Below are 18,836 nucleotides of genomic sequence, written 5' to 3'. Positions count from 1 at the left end.
ATATGTAATCTCTTGCATATTCTCTAATGACTGAAAGTTTTAATTTAGTTAACAGGTTGTACACTGTCTTCTCCAAAAGCCCAGAACAACTTATAATCAACCTTCATCAAATTTAGCACACCCTTCAGGGGACAAAAACAAAGTGACAGCAATTCTCTGTGTTATTTTTGCCAGGGAGACACAATATATATCAGCCTCTGGTGGGGCTTCTCTGGGAGCAATAATGCTTTCTTCTGTCCTTTCAACCTAACAGCAAAGTGTCCCCCCCTTTCCTTCACCTCTTTCTCCAACCATCAATTTAAAAACATAGTTCGAAAAGGAAGAAGATGAAATCCCTGTGTTCCATTTCTTTTATGATTCTTTAGTTCACTGATTTGATCCTTATAATGTAAAGTTGACAAGTTTGTAGGATTTGGGCATCTATTCTCTGACTTGTTAAGTTCTGCTCAAAGTCTGCCGAGCTCAGATTCTGGGACAGTCCCTGAAGGATAGAAGGGGAACAGTAGGATGGAGAAGAATGAGGAGGAAGCAGGGCCTCCGAGAGGACTTTTATCAGGGGGTACCAAGATTTTTGGACCCCCTTCTCAAAGTGGGGCGGGCAGGGGTGGGTAGAATGGTAGTGGGCAGCATGATGGTGAGAAAGTGGTGAAATGGGGCAGGGGAAGGTAGCAACAACCAGAAAGGTCTCTGGAGCCCAGGTCTACCAGGCTTCCCAATATGGAGACCAGGTTTATCTGCTCAGTAGAATTGACCTCCAAGTTGGCCTGGCCTCTTGCTGTCTATGAGTCTACTCCATCATTCAGTATAATGTGTAGCACTCCAAATTGTGTTTATTTACACCTTGCACCTTCCATTTAAAAATAAATTCTCATGGCAGTATTACAGTACAAGAAATTAGGACAATAGGATATGATAAAGTAACGAAATAAGAACCATGAAAAAACTGCACCAAAAGAAGACACAGCAGTAACAGAAGCCAATTAAAAACAGATCAACTGAGTTTTAAAGGCCTGGAACAATGTATATGAACACATATTTTTGTATGTGAACGGAGTAAATGCCAGAATCACTGTCCAGTGGGAAAATCTCTGTCTATCCTGGGGGAGTTTCAATTAACCAGCACTTTTTCATTTCTTCCTCCAAAGGAACCAGGAATTTAAGATACACCCAAGGTTGCTGCCATCTCAGAAATAGCAGCCAGCTGTTTCCTTAGCATTCCACTGCCCCTACATATTCCCAGGGATTTAATAAATGTGACCCTGAACATGCCACAAAAATAACAGAACGCAACCACCCACTTCCAGAGAAAAATAGCTGTATCTGTGAAAGGGAAATAGTTTTTGGGCAGCCCAAATTCCTGCCCAGCACAGGCTACATTGCATCTCGTTCGGCTGCTGAAAGTCTCCTCGGGGTAAGGGGACATTTCTCCCCTTGCCTCAGCCTAAACCTTAGAAGCTGCAATGGGTCGACTTGGACCTGTGCCAGAGATATTGCTGGGGCATGTTTGAGTTGATCCATGCAGGCAAACTGGGCCCGGGAAGAGGAATACAATATGGTGTGTACCAGCACCTCTGATCATGCCCTCTCCCAGAACCAAGCAGCTTCCCCCTGCCCCATTACCACCCTCCCCTCACCCCTACACTGGACTTAACAGGTCCAGAGGGTATCCTTCAGTTCCATCGGAGCATGCAGGAAGGCTTTAGCCTTTCCAACGGCACACTGACTAGAAGCGCGGTGACAAAATGCTTTCCTGTGCTTTCCTGACAGCACACCAGTGGAATGTGTCTTCTGCCAGTGCAAGGATCCTTTAGGATTGGGCCACTAATCTTGTTATAATGTGAATATATATCTGCGGCTAACTAGGGGCTTGATCCCCCTTCAGTGTATCATATGCTGGTGGAGGGATCTCCTTTGTGCATAACGTAGCATGGAAGTATAACAAGGGTGGAGCATGAGGGCCACCTGCGCCGGGTGCTATGCTAAGCGGGGCACAATTTTTTTCCTCCACCATTGCCTCCTCCTCCTCTGTGACTTCTGGGTTCTCCAGAGAAGGAGGCTGCACTGGCAGTGGCCTCCTCTTCCCTTCTTCCCCTCTGGAAGCTCCCACTTGAAGGGAGTGCCTTTCAAAAGGAGCCCCCATAGAAGAAGGAACAGGGGTGGAAGCCAGATCACAAAGCAGCAGCCGTCAGCACCTGCTCCCTCTCTGGGCAATCCTGGAAGTGACATCACACTGCCACATGATGTCATTGTCCCGGGCATCAGGGCAGTTCGATACACCTCTGAGCCCTGTCATGTCCCCCTTTCAGTGATACATACTGTGCTGGGCCATTATACATAATGGCTGGCCTGTGAGCAATTCCCATATTCCCTGTTCAGTGCACCCTCTTGGGCCTGATTGATGAACATGGACTTACATTCCTGGACTAAGCGGAGGATGGGGAAAAGCTGGACAAGAAGCAGGTAGACTCCTCCCATTCTCTGTATCTACCTGATGTGGTGAGTGCCTCTGGTGGGCAAGAGGGGCATAGGACTCGGGATCATGTTGCGTGCAGGTGCTGCACCTGAAGGGCAGCATTAATTCCCTTCTATTTTCCAATTTTAAAATATAAATTCTAACTGGAAAAATATCTGGGATTCATAACATAGATGCTTAAAATAAAATAAAGTGAACATAACATATGGAATAACAGGAAGTTTCCAGCTGCTAAAATTAGTAACGACTTTTCATACAAAATTCACTGAGAATCTGGATGTGATTAAAGTGAGGTTCTCATGTTTGGCACTCAAGCATAGTATTTCTTAACATATCTTATTTGTCTGAGAGTTTTACATTCTTTTTTTTTCTACAGTTGTAATCTATAGTATGCTCAATCATGGACCAAAAACAGCCATGGGTCAGGCTAGCTTCTTCTCCCACTGCTCTGGGTCCAAGTGACGCAAGGGACAAATGGTTATTTATTTAAAAGTGACCCTACTAAGCCAATTCAGGCTCTTATGGCAGCTTACAATCAGAAAAAAATGAATGAGACCGTACCATTACAATAAAAACATTAAAATAACACATATGTAATTAGTAGTACCTGGTAGTGTCTTAAAATACTCAGAAACTCAAGATTAAATGTGCATGCCTAATTGGCATTCCTGTCTCTTCAAATGTTTTGTAAAAGGATATTTAAGGGGGGTGGGAATATGGATTGGGACCATGTTTCTGAGAAAGGACTGAGGAGGGGTGGGACTTTCTTCTCGGGTTTCTTTGGAGGGCTGTGTTCATTGGAAAGGGACCTTTCTGCTGGCACTGGATTCCTCTTGGCCTACTCTTCAGAGAGAGAGAGAGCCAGACAGGGAGGGTGTCAGCCTCACACTTTTTTGACGGCAGCAAGACAACTGAGAAGACAATAGATCCTGCTGAAGTGTGACTATGAATTTAGTTTGTTTCCTCTGTCAAGTCACCCAGCTGGCTCTGGAATTCAGATGCCAGTCCTCCCCTATTCCTTGCCTGCAGCACTTGGTAGTCAGATGTATGCTAAGCCTGTACAACGGGGTTCCACATACTTACTATGACTCACAGCAGTTGAGAATTTATTTAACCCTTTTTCGATGCAATCACAGAAATTGGCCATCACCACATCTTGTCGTAGTTCAAGTAATGCGGTACAGGAGTTATTATGATAAGAGGGCCCCAGGAATGCCCCAGAAGTTGCAGGTGGTGATGGATCGGAGAGTGTGTGGACAAAACAGAAGAAGGGCTGGGCAGGCACAGGTTCACTATGAGCACCAATGTTAAACAGGTGCCCTGATGGGGATTTCAGAAATTGCAACCACCAATGTTATTAGAATGTTGTAACGAGGGCTGGGGCAAAATAAACCCCGACTTCGCAGCCATGTTCATGTGCTGTTAAAAGTCCTACCCCCTTCAGCAATGCACAAGAGAGCAGCCCGTATACAGAGGAGAAATGTTCACACAGCTGGAGGGAACGGCTCACACAACCTAGGCAACCGGAAGACATCTCTTCCTGGTACTGTGAGAGAAGGCAATGAAACTGCTGCAAGCTGGGAATGTGTCTCTGCATTCCCTGTACAGGGAATGTACAATTGGGCAACTCTTCCTGTCTTCCAGTGCTATGATGCAAACTGCAACGAATGCTATCTTGCAGCCTAGGTGTCCGTATTGGAAATGCCACAGCACTGTGTGAGAAAACCGGAGAAGTCCCCTGTTTGCTTGGGGACACATCCCCTTCTGTCCAGTGAGGACAATGTTGCTATGTTTGCCCTTAGGGATGGCACGATGTAAGCAAACCTGCCATAATCCTGTGCAGTCCTACAGGTGAATGTGGGGAATGACCGACAGTCTAAGCCAGGTCAATGACTCAGTGTTGATATCATCAATGGCTTGGGAAGGATGTACACAAAACATTCAGAAGCTCCAATATTTTTGCTCTCCCTCATTGAAAACCAGTGTTGACACAGACTCATCAGGAAATCAGTAACATGAGCTCAGTTGACAGTACTCACAGAATATACGCAATAACTCCAATGGACCAACAGTCCACTGCTTTGCTGTAGGGTTTCTGGGCAAGGACTTCGGGAGCTGTAAAAAGAAAGGGGGGAAAAGTCAATATTATTATTTTTTATTATTGTTATTAACTTTATTTTTACCCCGCCTTTCTCCCTGAAGGGACTCAAGGTGGCTTACAAACAAGGTTAAAACAAATTAAAAAACATAATTTAAAAACAGATAAAAACATAACAACATATCATAAAAACAGTAGTCAGATAAAAAAAGTAGTCAGGTAAAAGAGCACAGCGCAGCAAATTAGAAAAGGATCAGGTCTGTAACCAGGATGTAACAACCAATATGAACCTCTTGGAAGGGTTCATAACTCCAAGATTTGACTTCAGGGTCAGTTGAAAAGAATTACGGCAATGCATTGGTTCTTCAGGTCTCTGGCCTTCTTCGTTGGATTTTGTGTCATTTACTGGTTGTGCAATCAACTGTGCCTGCTGCAGGTGGAAGTCACGTGACTTGGGGAGAGATGTGTGCAGAGTCACGTAGGCTATGGTGGAGTGGTGCAATGCACCACTGGACAGCCAATCAGAGTGGGTCACAAGGCTGTCTTGTGACTATGAGGTCGCCCTACACATTGGCTGGCCCCAGTATATATGGGGCAAGCACAGACTCCTGGGTGTGGGTTGTTGTGCCTGCTGCAGGTGAAGCCCAAGACAGAGGGAGAAGAGTTAACCCCAGAACTTACAGAAACAGAAACACCTGAAAGGCAAAGCCCCGTGATCCCCAGGAGATCTGAAAGGGCTACGAAGGGCAAAGCTTTACACATTTGGTGTAAAGAGGTTTACACCAAATGTGGTGGTGTGCAATGTAAGGGTCCCACAAAACTACAGAGAAGTGTTGGGACTGGCCCCTGCAGAACAAGCTAAAATGGAAGGCTGCAAGCCAGTAAAAGCCCCGATGCAACTCAGCTACCAGAAAGGGGATGATGCTGAAAGCCCAGAATTCAGCAAGGAGATTTACCTATCCCTAATTGGGAGTCTACAGTATCTTGGAAATTGGGGTAGACCTGACATTTTGGCAGCTACAGGCCTTCTGAGCAGGCATGTGGAAAAGCCTACTCAGAGGCAATGGCGAGTAGCCAAAAGGATACTGAGGTATTAAAAAGGGTCAATGGACCGGTGCCTTACTATCAAGCCAGAGAATGGTTTGAAGTTAACAGCCTACATGGATGCGGACTGGGCGTCCGACATCACCACCAGGCAGTCCGCATCTGGACTTGTCATTTGCCTGGGAGGTGTGGTCACAGGCTGGAGGTCGATAAGGCAAAAGTATGTGTCTCTGTCATCATCATCATCACAACCTTTATTGGCATATAACAAATAAACAAAGTAAAACAACACAAAAATTATTACGATCACTAAAAGGGTAAACATAGTGAAGCAGGGAGGAGGAGGAGGAGGGAAATAATCCAAAAATAAAGGAGGAAGAAAAAAAAGTAAAAGGAAATTTTTAGGAAGGGGGGAAAATTTTTAATAATTTGGGATAAAAACCTAGCAACTGCTATAGTAATGTTTGCTTGATTATCACTAAGCAGAACAAAAAGGGGATCATAAGAACATAAGAACAGCCCCGCTGGATCAGGCCATAGGCCCATCTAGTCCAGCTTCCTGTATCTCACAGCGGCCCACCAAATGCCCCAGGGAGCACACCAGATAACAAGAGACCTCATCCTGGTGCCCTCCCCTGCATCTGGCATTCTGACATAATGGCATTCTGATCAATAAATGGACCGGCAGAATGACATAAAAAGGGCTCCAAATACAGCTTTTGGAGTGTACAGCGCGCTGGGCAATAGATCAGAATACGGATCAAGTGTGTCCGGTTCGAGATGACAAAAGCCGCATAATCTGAGGTTCCGAGAAATATGGGAAAAACTGCCAAGGTGATATGAAGAAGGGAAAATGTTGAAACGCGCGAGCATAAAAGCCCTTCGAAGGGAGGGATTTATTAGGGTAACAAAATATTTAGATGACTGATCTGGTGAGGGACAGTGACCAAAAAAGAGAGGAGAACATACTGGATTAAAATCAGCGGAAAGAGAGGCAATGTGTCTCCGTCCTCGGCTGAGGTAGAGTATGGGGCCCTGTCACTGCTGTGTAGTGAATTGACCTGGTACAAACAGATGGTGTGTGACATGGGGGTGGAAATGCAGGGACCCATTGTAGTTAATGAGGACAATGAAGCCTGCATCGCCACGGCAAAGTCCCAAAGGGAAAGGACCCGATCCAAGCACACAGATATCAGATACCAGAATGTGAAACAGTGTGTAACAGAGGGACTGATTGAACTTGTGTGTTGCCCTACTGAACAGAATGTGGCTGATATCACGACAAAGCCACTAGGGTTGCTGAGACACTCGAAAATGGTCAACATGCTAAACATGTTAGATTGTGAGCCGCATCCTGGAGGGGGGTCAGGTTTTTGGCATCCCAGGCTTGAGATTGTTATTAGCCAGGATGTGGCAGGAGGTCCTCATATCTGGGCCTGGTGTGAAGCAACCAGCAAGGCAGCTGTGCAACCAATATGAGTTCACAACTCAAGACTGCTTACAGGTGCCAGGTTTATATATTGGTATGTACATAGTAATATATATATATATATATATATATATATATATATATATATATATATATAAAACCATCTGTGCACATGCTGCTTTACAGGCTAATAAATGCAAAAAATCATGATTTCCAAGATTCCTGGGGAGAGCCAGGACTATTAAACTGGTATAATACCAATATGAGTCTGTAGGAGAGCTACATTCTGAAAGTTTGCCTGCTGTCATCCATCACTGAAAGCTGTGACTGGCTGAAGAATACCTCCTCACAGTATCCTTCACTTAACAGAAAGTAGTGTCTGCAGCAGCGTACTAAGGCTATAATCCTATGCACACTTTCCTGGAGTAAGCTCACTGAATACAGTGGGAGTTACTTCTGAGTAGACATGCACAGGATTATGCAGTTGGAGCTGCTTCATAAAAGATTTCAAATAGCCCCCATTCACAAATATTCACATCTGTTCACACACATAACAGATGTGTTACTCTGCTCAAGGGATCAGTGTAATGTCAGAGGAGGGGGTTGCACCTCCTCTGTCAAGTGAAGAAAAATTACATGCTTTTCCAGTTCATGGGTGAGTAGCTATAATCAGTGGTGTAGCTAGAAGGGGTGCAAAGCTCTAAGTTTTGCAGGAAGCCTCAACACAGCATGCAAGTAGGCACTGCTCCTCCCCTTTGGAGCCATTCTGGGCAGTGGAAGCAAAACAGAGGCAAATGCAGGGAGGTGAATAGCAGCCAGGTGCCCTGCAAAACTTAGTGCTGTGCATCCTCTTTAGCTACACCACTTCTTCACACACATGAAGCTGTTTACAGGGTTCCCCTACCCTCACTCATATGCACCGGAGCTGTATTCTTGCACTGCTTGCTAGAAGTGCAATTGAAAAACGTAATAGTCTGAAGGTCCAATCCACACTTTCAGCTCGAGCATTAATGTAGGATAGGCAGACAACAGTAACAAGTGGGTAAAGTAGCAGAGAGACTGTGAATTTGCCTTCAGAATCTTGTGTCACACAGTTTCAGGGCACAGTTTCTCAAAGTATATTTTCTTCTATGTGGAGTGATTCCAGGCTTGTTTTGGTGGGAAATGTAATGCATGAACTTGGGTCAGTGATTTTCAACTGCTGTATCACGGCACACTGATGTGCCACAAAAGGTCCACAGGTGTGCCGCGGGAGTTTGGAGCACAGCAGTTGAAAATCAATGAAAAACTGCAGCTCTGTTTCTAGAGCAACTGTCTGTAGCAACAAGTTGTTTGTCCCTCTTCCTCCGCCAGCAGAGCGAGAGCCACAGAACCCAGAAGAGTCTCACGGAAACCAGAAGTGGCATCGCAAGAAGCAAAGACCATACAGAAGACCACAGAGGTCAGCGTGCCATGAGAAGAAAAACACTGAAAATCGCTGAACTAGGCACTTATAAAATCTTTGATGGCATGTACTGTGGTCATAGTAGAACTTTTTCTAACCACTATGATTAGGCAGCAGAGTCACATCCATGAACATTTAGTTCATATGTTATTTCCAGGAGAGTGTACACTAGAGGCAATCAGGACTGTTTGGAGAATAAAACAGTCTGTATGGACCCATCATCACTCAGAAACTTTTTGGGAAAGGGTTTATGTTCCTTATATATGTGGACATTTTGACACATATGGGTAAACTCCAACTAAGAAGACAATCTAGAATTTCAGCAAGGTAGGGCTAAGACTAACAGGAAAAGGTCAAGTATATTGCCTATCCCGTGAATTTATGAGAGCAGCTGACAAATGGATGCAGGAGGCCAGCAATATACCTGCGAACAAATATGAGCCACCTCTGATTGCCACTTTCCTGGCATAAGCCCCCATATTCACAATCTGAAAGATTTTAAGACCATTTTTGGACCATAATCATTATTTTTAGACCATGATTCATACACATAATCAGTATGTGATAGATCAGAGGATGGCAACTAAGAACAAGGAAAGAAGCAACTGATGGAAGGCAATCCATTTCCTGCCAAGAAACAACCGCAAACGTCTAGAAACTTGGAAAAAAAGAAGTGTTGCACAACAACTTCAATTCACTTTTATCATTAAGACATCCTGACAGTTCCACAGCGACAGGCTGCTGCATGGAAGATTTGGGGACGAGACAGCAATCTAGTGCAGTGTGTCACCATGAGATGTTAGGTCTCCTGCGCAGGGACTCAAGTGAGACAGCTGTCACTGCCCTTCCAGCGAGAGCTGACTAATGAAGTCGCAGGGTTGTCACAGAGAGGGCTGGCCACCTGTCGTTCGGAATCAAAGACGCCACAGGAACTGAAGGGTAGGAATTAGGGTTTTAAAAAAGGTACCCAAGAACCAAGGATGTGCAAAAGCTAAGGCTGTGGATAATTTCATCTTCCTGCATACTGGCAGATATGATGTTTTCACAATGCATTTATATATAAACGTAACAACTATTCTGCTCATATTTAAGCACACACAACATAGAGGAGACAGCCCAGCAAACACTGCCTGCTTCCTAATTCTCATTAACATTCGCTGGTCGTCCCCCTCTAGCTGCAGGCTGCCTGCCTGCTTGTCTCTCAGTAAGCTTTCTGCTTATTACGTGCCGTAAAAGCAAGATACTTGATTGCACTGCACCAGTGTAAACAGTGGTGTCGACAGAGGGGGTGCAAAGCACTAAGTTTTGCAGGGAGCCTCACTGCAGTGTGCAAGGGGCCTCTCCCCCTCCTTTTTGGAGCCAGGTTTACGCCTCTGTTTTGCTCCCACTGCCCAGAATGACCGAAAAAGGGTAGGGGAAGGATCCCCTTGCACACTGCGGTGAGGCTTCCTGCAAAACCTAGTGCTTTGCACCCCCTCTAGCGACGCCACTGAGTGTAAACAAGATAAACAAAGGTAATGGGTATAGGTGCGCAGGGAACTGTGGATAATTGGATCCACAGATACTGAATCTGTGGATATCAGAGACACATGTACACACACACATGCACGCACTATTATCCACAGTTATGCACCGCGTTGTTTCATATTTAAAAATGCAGCTATACTGTGCAATGCAGATCTGACTGGCATTTATACACTCAAGGCACTTTATTGCCTGCATTCACCTAAACTGTGCATCTCCAGGTGCCACGTTTTTATCTGACGACAACCATCTCGAACTTGCTGCCTCCTGCTCAGAACACGTAGCGGTAACCCCAACAAGCTGTTTCTTATCAAGAGTAGAAAATAATGAATATGCATGGCCTAAATACTAAGATTTATCACTTCCAATTTCACTGTTGTGATTTCTTGATGACATATATGCAAATAACCTATAATATGTGCATTGGTTTTGTTTGTTAATTGCTTAAACTTATAAAAACAGCTTCTCTGAATGAATTTTTGGCTAAATATATTGTCTGTGCTTGCAGCTTTCATTTGCAAGTGCTAAGCACTGAATCTAAAAGCCGTATGACTTCAGTTGTTTTAAAATGTAAAGCAGCTATTGAACTTCCAAAGCAAAATGTTGGCTTACAGTTTATGCATGAATAACAGTTGCCTTGTCAGCAATTACAATTCTAAGTGCTGTGAAAGAAAAAATTGTGACAGCACCACGGTGCCCTGCGGGCAGGCACTACTCAGGATTGGGCTGTTAATTTAACACCCCCACCATGTCAAGTATCCATAATGGTATTCACATGGGGTACAGCGGGCACTGAAATGAATTTTCTGTGAACCATACAAAATCTTGCACGAACGATCAAGGTTAATGAGAGCTGTCATAGTTAAGGTGAACCCAGTTCCTACTTTAACTGCCTTTGGTTTCTATAGTGGACCAGGTTCAGACCCATTTACGGCCCAATCCTATGGACGTGAGCTGCTGAAAATATGCTTTCTGGCTGTTGAAAATGGTAATTTAAAAACACACACAGCCACGCACTTTCAGACCGCCGCTAGATGTGTTGCAACGGTCTGGACCGTGACGGGGGAACGTGGAGCACCTGTCAATGAAAGTGAGTTGGTGGAAGGGACGTGATGGGGTAAGGTGGAGGGTGGAACGAGGTCTTGCAGGGGAGGGCAGGATGCATGTTAGAGACTGGAGGGGTCGTGCTCGGTGCAGGTAATTTGTGACGGAAGTTACCTCTTCCGGAGCCTGCTGCAACCCCCCTTTGTCACCTAAAGACCTGGTGCAGGTTCAAGGAGACCCATTGGTGATTGGAAGGCTTATGGGGAGGTTGTGAAAAATATTTTCCCATGCCTGTTTTCGTGTAGCTGCATGCAACAGTGGAAAAACCATAGGATTGGGCTTCCAGGTCTATGCGTCTCTCACAGAAATGTAAAGCATTCGCCTCCTCTCGGATTCTTTTCTGGCATTCACCTCCATTTTGCTCCCCTGTCTGGAAGGACTCCAAAGAGAGGGGGAAGGGCCGTCTGCATGCTGTGGTGAGGCTCCCCGCAAAACCTCGTGCTTTGAAACTTAGCGCTTTGAACTTAGTGCTTTGCACTCCAGCTACACCACTGAATCAAAGTAACCCATACTAATAGGATCTGTGGCAGAAAATGCCATCAAGTGCCTAAATAAGAAATAGAATAATGCCAAAAAGCAAAGAAATTCCAGTCCTTACTGACAACTTTGATAGCATTAACTGTAAAAAAGTAAAAGGGACAGATATTTGTATTGTGTAGTCATTTCCTATCGTGCCATATACGGTTGAAAGGAATTCATGAACGGAGATCCCCACTGGATTTTTAGCAACTTAGAAACGTGGTGAAGTCGCCTGTCATAAGGCCAAATACCTTGGAACAAGAAAATTAAAGATAGCAAAGGCCTAATAATATCCCCCCCGAAATGAAAAAAAAATTTCATTGCATTCCCACATACTTCAAGGGGAATTGGATTAAATCCTAGACGCTAAACATCAAATTTAGCGTTTGCTGCTGAGTGCCAACAGCAAATGTTGAAAACTGTTAATGCATCCATGAAATGGGAAATTTGGAAGGGATGAGATTGATAGAAAATATGACCAAAGATCTCTGAAGCTAGTCACATCAGAGTTTTTGTTTTTGGTATTGCTTTAAATACTTTGTATTACTTAAATACTTGGTATTTAAAGTAATGTATATAGGTATGTTACTTTAAATACTTTTGGTATGACTTAAAAGAAATCCTTAAAATTGTGAAACTTACAATAAGAAACCAAGAATAGGCAAATCCCCACTCAAGAGACTACTATGACTTTCATCAGTTCCATAAATAAATATCTCTGCTGCTTGAACAGTTTTGATAACTGCCGCAGGGAACATAACTGTATAATGAACCCTTTGCCTGAAATGATCTTTAAATTGTTCTTAGAGTGTATGTTATATTTCAAAACGTAATGAAATTAAAGTCCAAAATGCCATTGGGAGTTGCGCACTATATTTACACTCATGTAGCTAGAAAAAAGTTAGAAAAAGGTGCCCCTTCCCTCCCCACAGGAAGAGACATTCTGCTAACATTCCTCCTGCTTCTAATGTGAATGGTTTCCCCTTAGATGTGGTGCCCTTTAGCAGTGCACACCTTGAACAATCATATGGGGCTGCCCTGATCCTGCTGTACCCAATTCCTCTGGTGATGTATACATTCCCTTTCCGGGAAAGGAAGCAACATGATACCTTTCTTCAAACATTAGGACACCTGCAAATAATGAGGGTGATCCTGCAACTCAGCTGTCTAATAGAGAACATCGCAAAGAACCGTCTAATATATATTTTTTATTTATTTTAATGTTGGGTTCAAGTTTTATTGCGTTTTATTGTTTTTAAATGTTTTATTTTTTATGCATATTTATATATTTTATGCTTTTATATGATTTCTTTTGTAAGCCACCTTGAGTGCCCCTTACCGGGACAGAAAGGTGGGATATAAATTCTATAAATAAATAAATAAATAATATGAGCACTGCAAGCCCTATATACCAATAATAATAGCAATAGCAGAACGAGTGGAGGCCATAGTCACACAGAGTGGCAGGCTTGTGTCATTGGGTAACAAGCCATGAAGAACAAAGTGTGTCAGAGAGGAAGTGGCACCTTCAGAAAGGCAAATGTAATTTAAAACACAATTCAAGGTGGTTTAATTTTCAGAAGCAATATATAAGTTTTATATTGATTCCTTTGCAGTATATTTTTCCATAACACTCCCAGTACAGAGATCCCTGTATCATTCAACGGGCTGTGGAAATGACGTTCCCTGCAGAAGAGATGGAAAGTCCTGTCAATTCTCACAGTGCTGGATCACCTCCCAGACGTGTGTGTGTACATATGAATGTCTTCATATGCATGCCTAGAATAGATTCTCCCACCCTTCCCCAACAGGTAATTGGTGCCAGCAGATACAGCACCGACCATCTGTTTGACAGTGTAGATATATTGTGCACAGAGCCTCAGATGCTGCCCTTTCTGCACTAGGGGCTTTTTGTATGTTCCAAAACATTGACATTGCTAACATTATCTTGTTTTTAATTAAATGACAATGTTGAATTTTGAGTTACAACATTCTCTAGAGATAAATGGCTTGTTCAGAAATAAGGACAGCAATACAGAGAGATTAGTACTAGAGTACAGGAGTCCCCACCGTATTCGTAGGGGATATATTTCTGGGCCCCCTTCTGGATACTGATGTTGGTAGCCTTCAGTCTCGAAAGACTCTGGTATCGCGCTCTGAAAGGTGGTTCTGGAACAGCGCCTAGTGTGGCTGAAAAGGCCAATTCGGGAGTGACAATCCCTTCCACACCGGGAGCAAGTGCAGTCTGTCCCTGGTCTGTCTCCCTGGCTATGGGCCTTCCTTCTTTGCCTCTTTGCCTCAGACTGTTGGCCAAGTGTCTCTTCAAACTGGGAAAGGCCATGCTGTACAGCCTGCCTCCAAGCGGGCTGCTCAGGGGCCAGGGTTTCCCACCTGTTGAGGTCCACTCCTAAGGCCTTCAGATCCCTCTTGCAGATGTCCTTGTATTGCAGCTGTGGTCTACCTGTAGGGCGCTTTCCTTGCACGAGTTCTCCATAGAGGAGATCCTTTGGGATCTGACCATCATCCATTCTCATGACATGACCGAGCCCACGCAGGTGTCTCTGTTTCAGCAGGGCATACATGCTAGGGCCGCTCAGAGGCCAGGGTTTCCCACTTGTTGAGGTCCACTCCTAAGGCCTTCAGATAAAAGGGAACCTTATACTTCCCGAGGCACCAAGCACTTCTGTCTCTACCTTTGAAGCCTGTTATAGAATGCTAGAAGAGGAACACAAGAAGCAGCCATCTGGAATGCTGATGGAGGGAGACTAAGAGAATGCTAACAGGAGGCAGGAAACTCCTCTAGTGTTCAGGCTGCCTACTTGTCACGTCCCCCTACTAGTGTTCTGCAGAGACAGGAGTGCTTGGAGCCACAGTAAAGGAAGACAAATAGGTAGTGGGGACGGGGACGGACGGACACAGAGAACCGAGGATAAGTGAATCCCCAGATAACGGGCTTCGCAGATACAGGGGGATGCCTGTATTCCATTACTCTGGATGAAAATACAAATGTATTTATTCACAGTTTTTATCCAAATTGAAATAATTCCACTGGGGCAATGAACAAATGTCACACTGAGCCCGCATGCCAATATTCTTTTCCAGCTAAATATGCCCAGATGTTTTGCAAATGTTAATGAGCCTTAAATTATCGCCATCATTAATAACGTAAATGTAAGCCAAGCCAAGCCACTTGGGTTGAGTTCACACAACTAATGACTCACAGGGGTTATCTGTACTGCACATGGGCCTTTGGTAAAGAAAATCACATGGATGAGAATTTTTCTTAACAGTTTGGAGCAGTTCACTTTCTGAAAAGTTCCATAATTGCTCTCCTTAATAAAGGTCTACATTTGCTCCTCCAGTCACTCCAAAGGAAATTGGCCTTGCAAAGGCTGCACTGAACATTATGCTCCTGAGAATATGTTCATTCTCTTCTGAAATAACACTAGAATAGTTGGTTTCATGCTAGATAAGGATGGCTAGAGAGGCCATCTGTAATGCAATACAGATGTCTGTTTCTTTTAGGAATGCCATATTTATCCTGGCAATTTATGAATGAGTGGGACAAACTAGGTACAAAAACTAGCGGCATATTAAACATAATCATGGATGTCAAATCAGAAACATTTTAATTATTGAAAAGGCAGAGTGGCTACTAATTCTGCCTAAAGTTAATTTGGAGTTCTTGCTCAAGTGAAATATCCAAGAAATTTCAAAAGAAGCAAATGGGGGGTGGATAAACCTCATTATATTTTTACCTCTCTCCTTCTCCAAGAAGCTCAGACGGCATACACAGTCCTATTCTCTCTCTCCACTGCATCCTCATAGCAGCTTTGAGAGAAGCCAGTGAGCTCTACCCAGTGAGCCTTTGGCAGAACTGGGATTTGAAGCTGGCTCTTCTCAGTCCCTAATCCAATGATTTTCAACCTTTTTTGGCTCATGGCACACTGACAAGGTACTAAAATTGTCAAGGCACACCATCCGTTTTTGGACAATTGACAAGGCACACCTTGCTGTTGGTGGGGGGCTCATATCCCCAGTGGTCTTATTAATAAATGACCCTCCACAAACTCCCGTGGCACACTGGGGGACCATTGTGGTGTGCCATGGCACAGTGGTTGAAAATGGCTGCCCTAATCCAATGCCCTCCTCTGGCTCTCTAGCCAAATTTGTCATGTGGATTCCACACACCCATTTTTGTTGTCAACAGTGCAGTCAGTATAGAGTGGCCTGACTGGCATCACTGGGAAACAGCGGTTCCTAAACCTACTGCTGCTTGCCACACTCTTGGAACTAGAAGTGAGTGGAGATGAAGCAAAACTCACTTCTGGGTTTGGAGGATGAACACGAGCCTTCAAAGAGAGGTAAGAGGGTCAGGGCTTTTTCCCAGCATCTTTCGGTGTGCTGCAGTTCTGCCTGCCATGCTGAGCCTGTTACTATTTAGTGGCTCACATTGCTACTGGTGGGGGGGTCCTGCGACACCCCACTAATTGCCTTGCCACACCCCTGGGTGTCATGACACATTCTTTGGGAACCGCTGCTCTAGGTCTGGTCTAGAGGGTAGAGCCTCCGTTTGCCTGAAGATAACATCCGCGGGTCGCCAGTTTGAGGCCACTGGCACCGTGAATGGTGAGACCTTGAAGCAGCTGACAAGTTGAGCCGAGTTATTCCACCTGCTCTTCGGTGTGAGCAAAGAAGCGTCTTGGCTGCCCTCCATGTGAGAGATGAAGGAGCTGCTTGTCAGCTTGTGTGGGAGGAAATCGGAGGCCAGAATGTGATACCAGATCAAAAAGATCCACCTGAAATGTTGTGGTTCTTGAAAGATAGAACCTTTCTTCGATTGTAAAAATCCCTACGGGGATTTAGAACAACCTGCCCATGTAAACCGCCTTGAATAAAGTCTGAGGAGAAATCTGACGACCAAGAAAGGCGGTATATAAATACATGTATTATTATTATTATTATTATTATTATTATTATTATTATTATTATTAAATCATTAGCTGAAAAGACAGAATTCCTCATAAAGCTCAGATGCTCCCTACTTCCAAACAGCCCTGTCACCACCTTATATCTGCATCACTATGACAAGTATAATCAGATTATTTTCTGAAAATAGATGTCAAAAGCTCTTGTCCTCGATCACTTTTCAATCACGAGAATGAAAAAAAGTTGCTTGTTAGAGACATATTGTTTCTGATCAATGATCTCCAGGCACATTTAATTAAGGGAGATGAGCTAGTAACACAAAGAATTTTCAAATGAGCTTTCCTAGCTCTCAGAAAACTGAAAGCTTTCTGAATTTCAGAAACAAGATCTCTAATTGAATCTCGTGAAACTAAACTAAGCTGCCCCCAAGAGGCTCCCAGGAATGCTTTGTGGTGTCACATTGAGCATCACATCCCAATATTTAGGTTTAGTTTAGCTTGTAAACTGGATTTAATGTTTATATTTTACAGCTTTATAATGTTTTCATTTTTATTCTTGTAAGCCACTTTGTGTGGCTGTTAGGGAGATAAAGCAGAATATAAACCAACAAATAAACCAACCCACTGTGGAGGAAGAGGTAGGTTGCAGTGCTAAAAAATCTGGTAACCACTGCTCTAAATAATAATAATAGCACTAAATAATATTTAGCAATATTATTGTTAAATAACAATATTATAATAACGATAATGCTAATAATAGTTGCTGTAAGAGAAAGATTCAGGGTGCTGAATTCTACACCCAATGCCGATTCCCTAGTTTTTCCAAGCTGCTGAAGAATCACAGAATGTACAGAGCTCTTAGTTCAGAGATGGACTTACTTTTTAAGGTTCATTTACTGTAAGTAGCGACTGTCTCATTGGAAACCTCAAAATAAATGCATCTCATATATCATAGCTACCAGCACGTTCCTTGGAGAGAGGTAGGGGAAAAAAGAATCTGAGCCTTTTAATTAAAAACATGATACAGGATAGACGCGCTGTCTATATGCACACTGAAGTGCCTTTGTTTCAGTGGGGCAACTGGAAAAGATGGTCCAGGTTCAGAAGGCCGTCATTCACTTCAACAGTCAACACTGGCCTCAAGATAAATCATCCCACGCTGATGATACTTACCACTGTTGGTGCCATATATTCGAGAGGCAGAGTAGGGTCCCCTTACTTGCCAGAACCCCTCCCCTCCAGGAGAATCCCCCCCTTTGTACTGTCTGCAGCAGTGGTGTCAAAGAGAAATCTTTCTGATGCTGTCAGTAGCATAGTCAGAGGGGGAAGCAGCACGGTAAGTATGGTAGATGCAGGTGCCAAACCCTCCCTGTGTAAGCAGCTCCTCTCACTTGCAGCCAGAGCCATTCTGGGCAGTGATGGCAATGCGCTTCTGCCCCCCTTCTGGCTACACTACCGGCTGCTGCTTCTTTCCCTCCATTGTCCAGAAAGCAATTATATTGCTGAAAAAATTCATGCGGAATCATCCTGATGCAAAACACTTACCGACATATCCTGGGGTGCCACATGCTGTGGACATGACATCGCCTTTACCCTCCATTTTGGACAGTCCAAAATCACTGATCATGATTTTAGATTCCTCATCTTGGCTGTAGTATAACAAGTTTTCAGGCTGCAGAAATATTAAGGGGGGGGAACACACTGGTACGTGAATCTAGGAGACCACATGGGATGAAAGGGGTCTGGGGTTAAATAACATATCTCTCGTACACTTCTGTTTCACTTGCCACCCAATATCTCAATACAATAATTATTTGGAATATCTGCTTGACAGATATGTAACAGTACAGAAAATCATTGCCATAAGTAAGGCGATAAATACGCTCTCCATAAAGTAAGGGTAGTATGACCAGGTGGAGCAGAGGAACAAACTCGTCTACTTTTAATACTGCACTTTCCTTTAGTATTAATACCACTTTAACAGTTACACAGAAAGGGGGATTTTGGCAGGTGCGATTAATTGTGCAAGGGTCAGAAAAGCCTCATCCTGACTTCAGAAAGCAGCCAACTGCCTTTCACTAACAGTGAACTAGTCCCAGGGAGGTTCCTGCTGAAACATCATGCGTGGTCAAGCAACACATGAATGGTATGAAAAAAGGGGATAAATCACACTGCAGGAGCCTCTGCAGGTAGCTTGGCCAGAGTCCAAGCAGCCACGCAATACTAGGTGTGTTCACGCAGAAGTAAGTACCATCGTATTCCATGGGGCTTAC

The 18,836-nt window shown here is 44.0% G+C and overlaps 1 protein-coding gene across 1 annotated transcript in view; it reads right to left on the bottom strand.

Moving 5' to 3' along the window:
* CAMK1D (calcium/calmodulin dependent protein kinase ID) overlaps positions 1-18,836 on the bottom strand; it is a 204,879-nt gene that overhangs the window by 19,009 nt on the left and 167,034 nt on the right. Inside the window, exons 5-6 of the mRNA XM_066633689.1 lie at positions 18,109-18,235; positions 4,513-4,588 (exon numbers count right to left, since the gene is read on the bottom strand). Of these exons, the coding sequence (XP_066489786.1) occupies positions 4,513-4,588; positions 18,109-18,235 (203 nt within the window). The remainder of the gene's footprint in view (positions 1-4,512; positions 4,589-18,108; positions 18,236-18,836) is intronic.

This window comes from Tiliqua scincoides, chromosome 7 (assembly GCF_035046505.1).
Source record: "Tiliqua scincoides isolate rTilSci1 chromosome 7, rTilSci1.hap2, whole genome shotgun sequence".
Lineage (NCBI taxonomy): Eukaryota > Metazoa > Chordata > Lepidosauria > Squamata > Scincidae > Tiliqua > Tiliqua scincoides.
The sequence above is the reverse complement of the archived record's forward strand: the minus strand, read 5'-3'. Positions and strand labels throughout refer to the sequence as shown.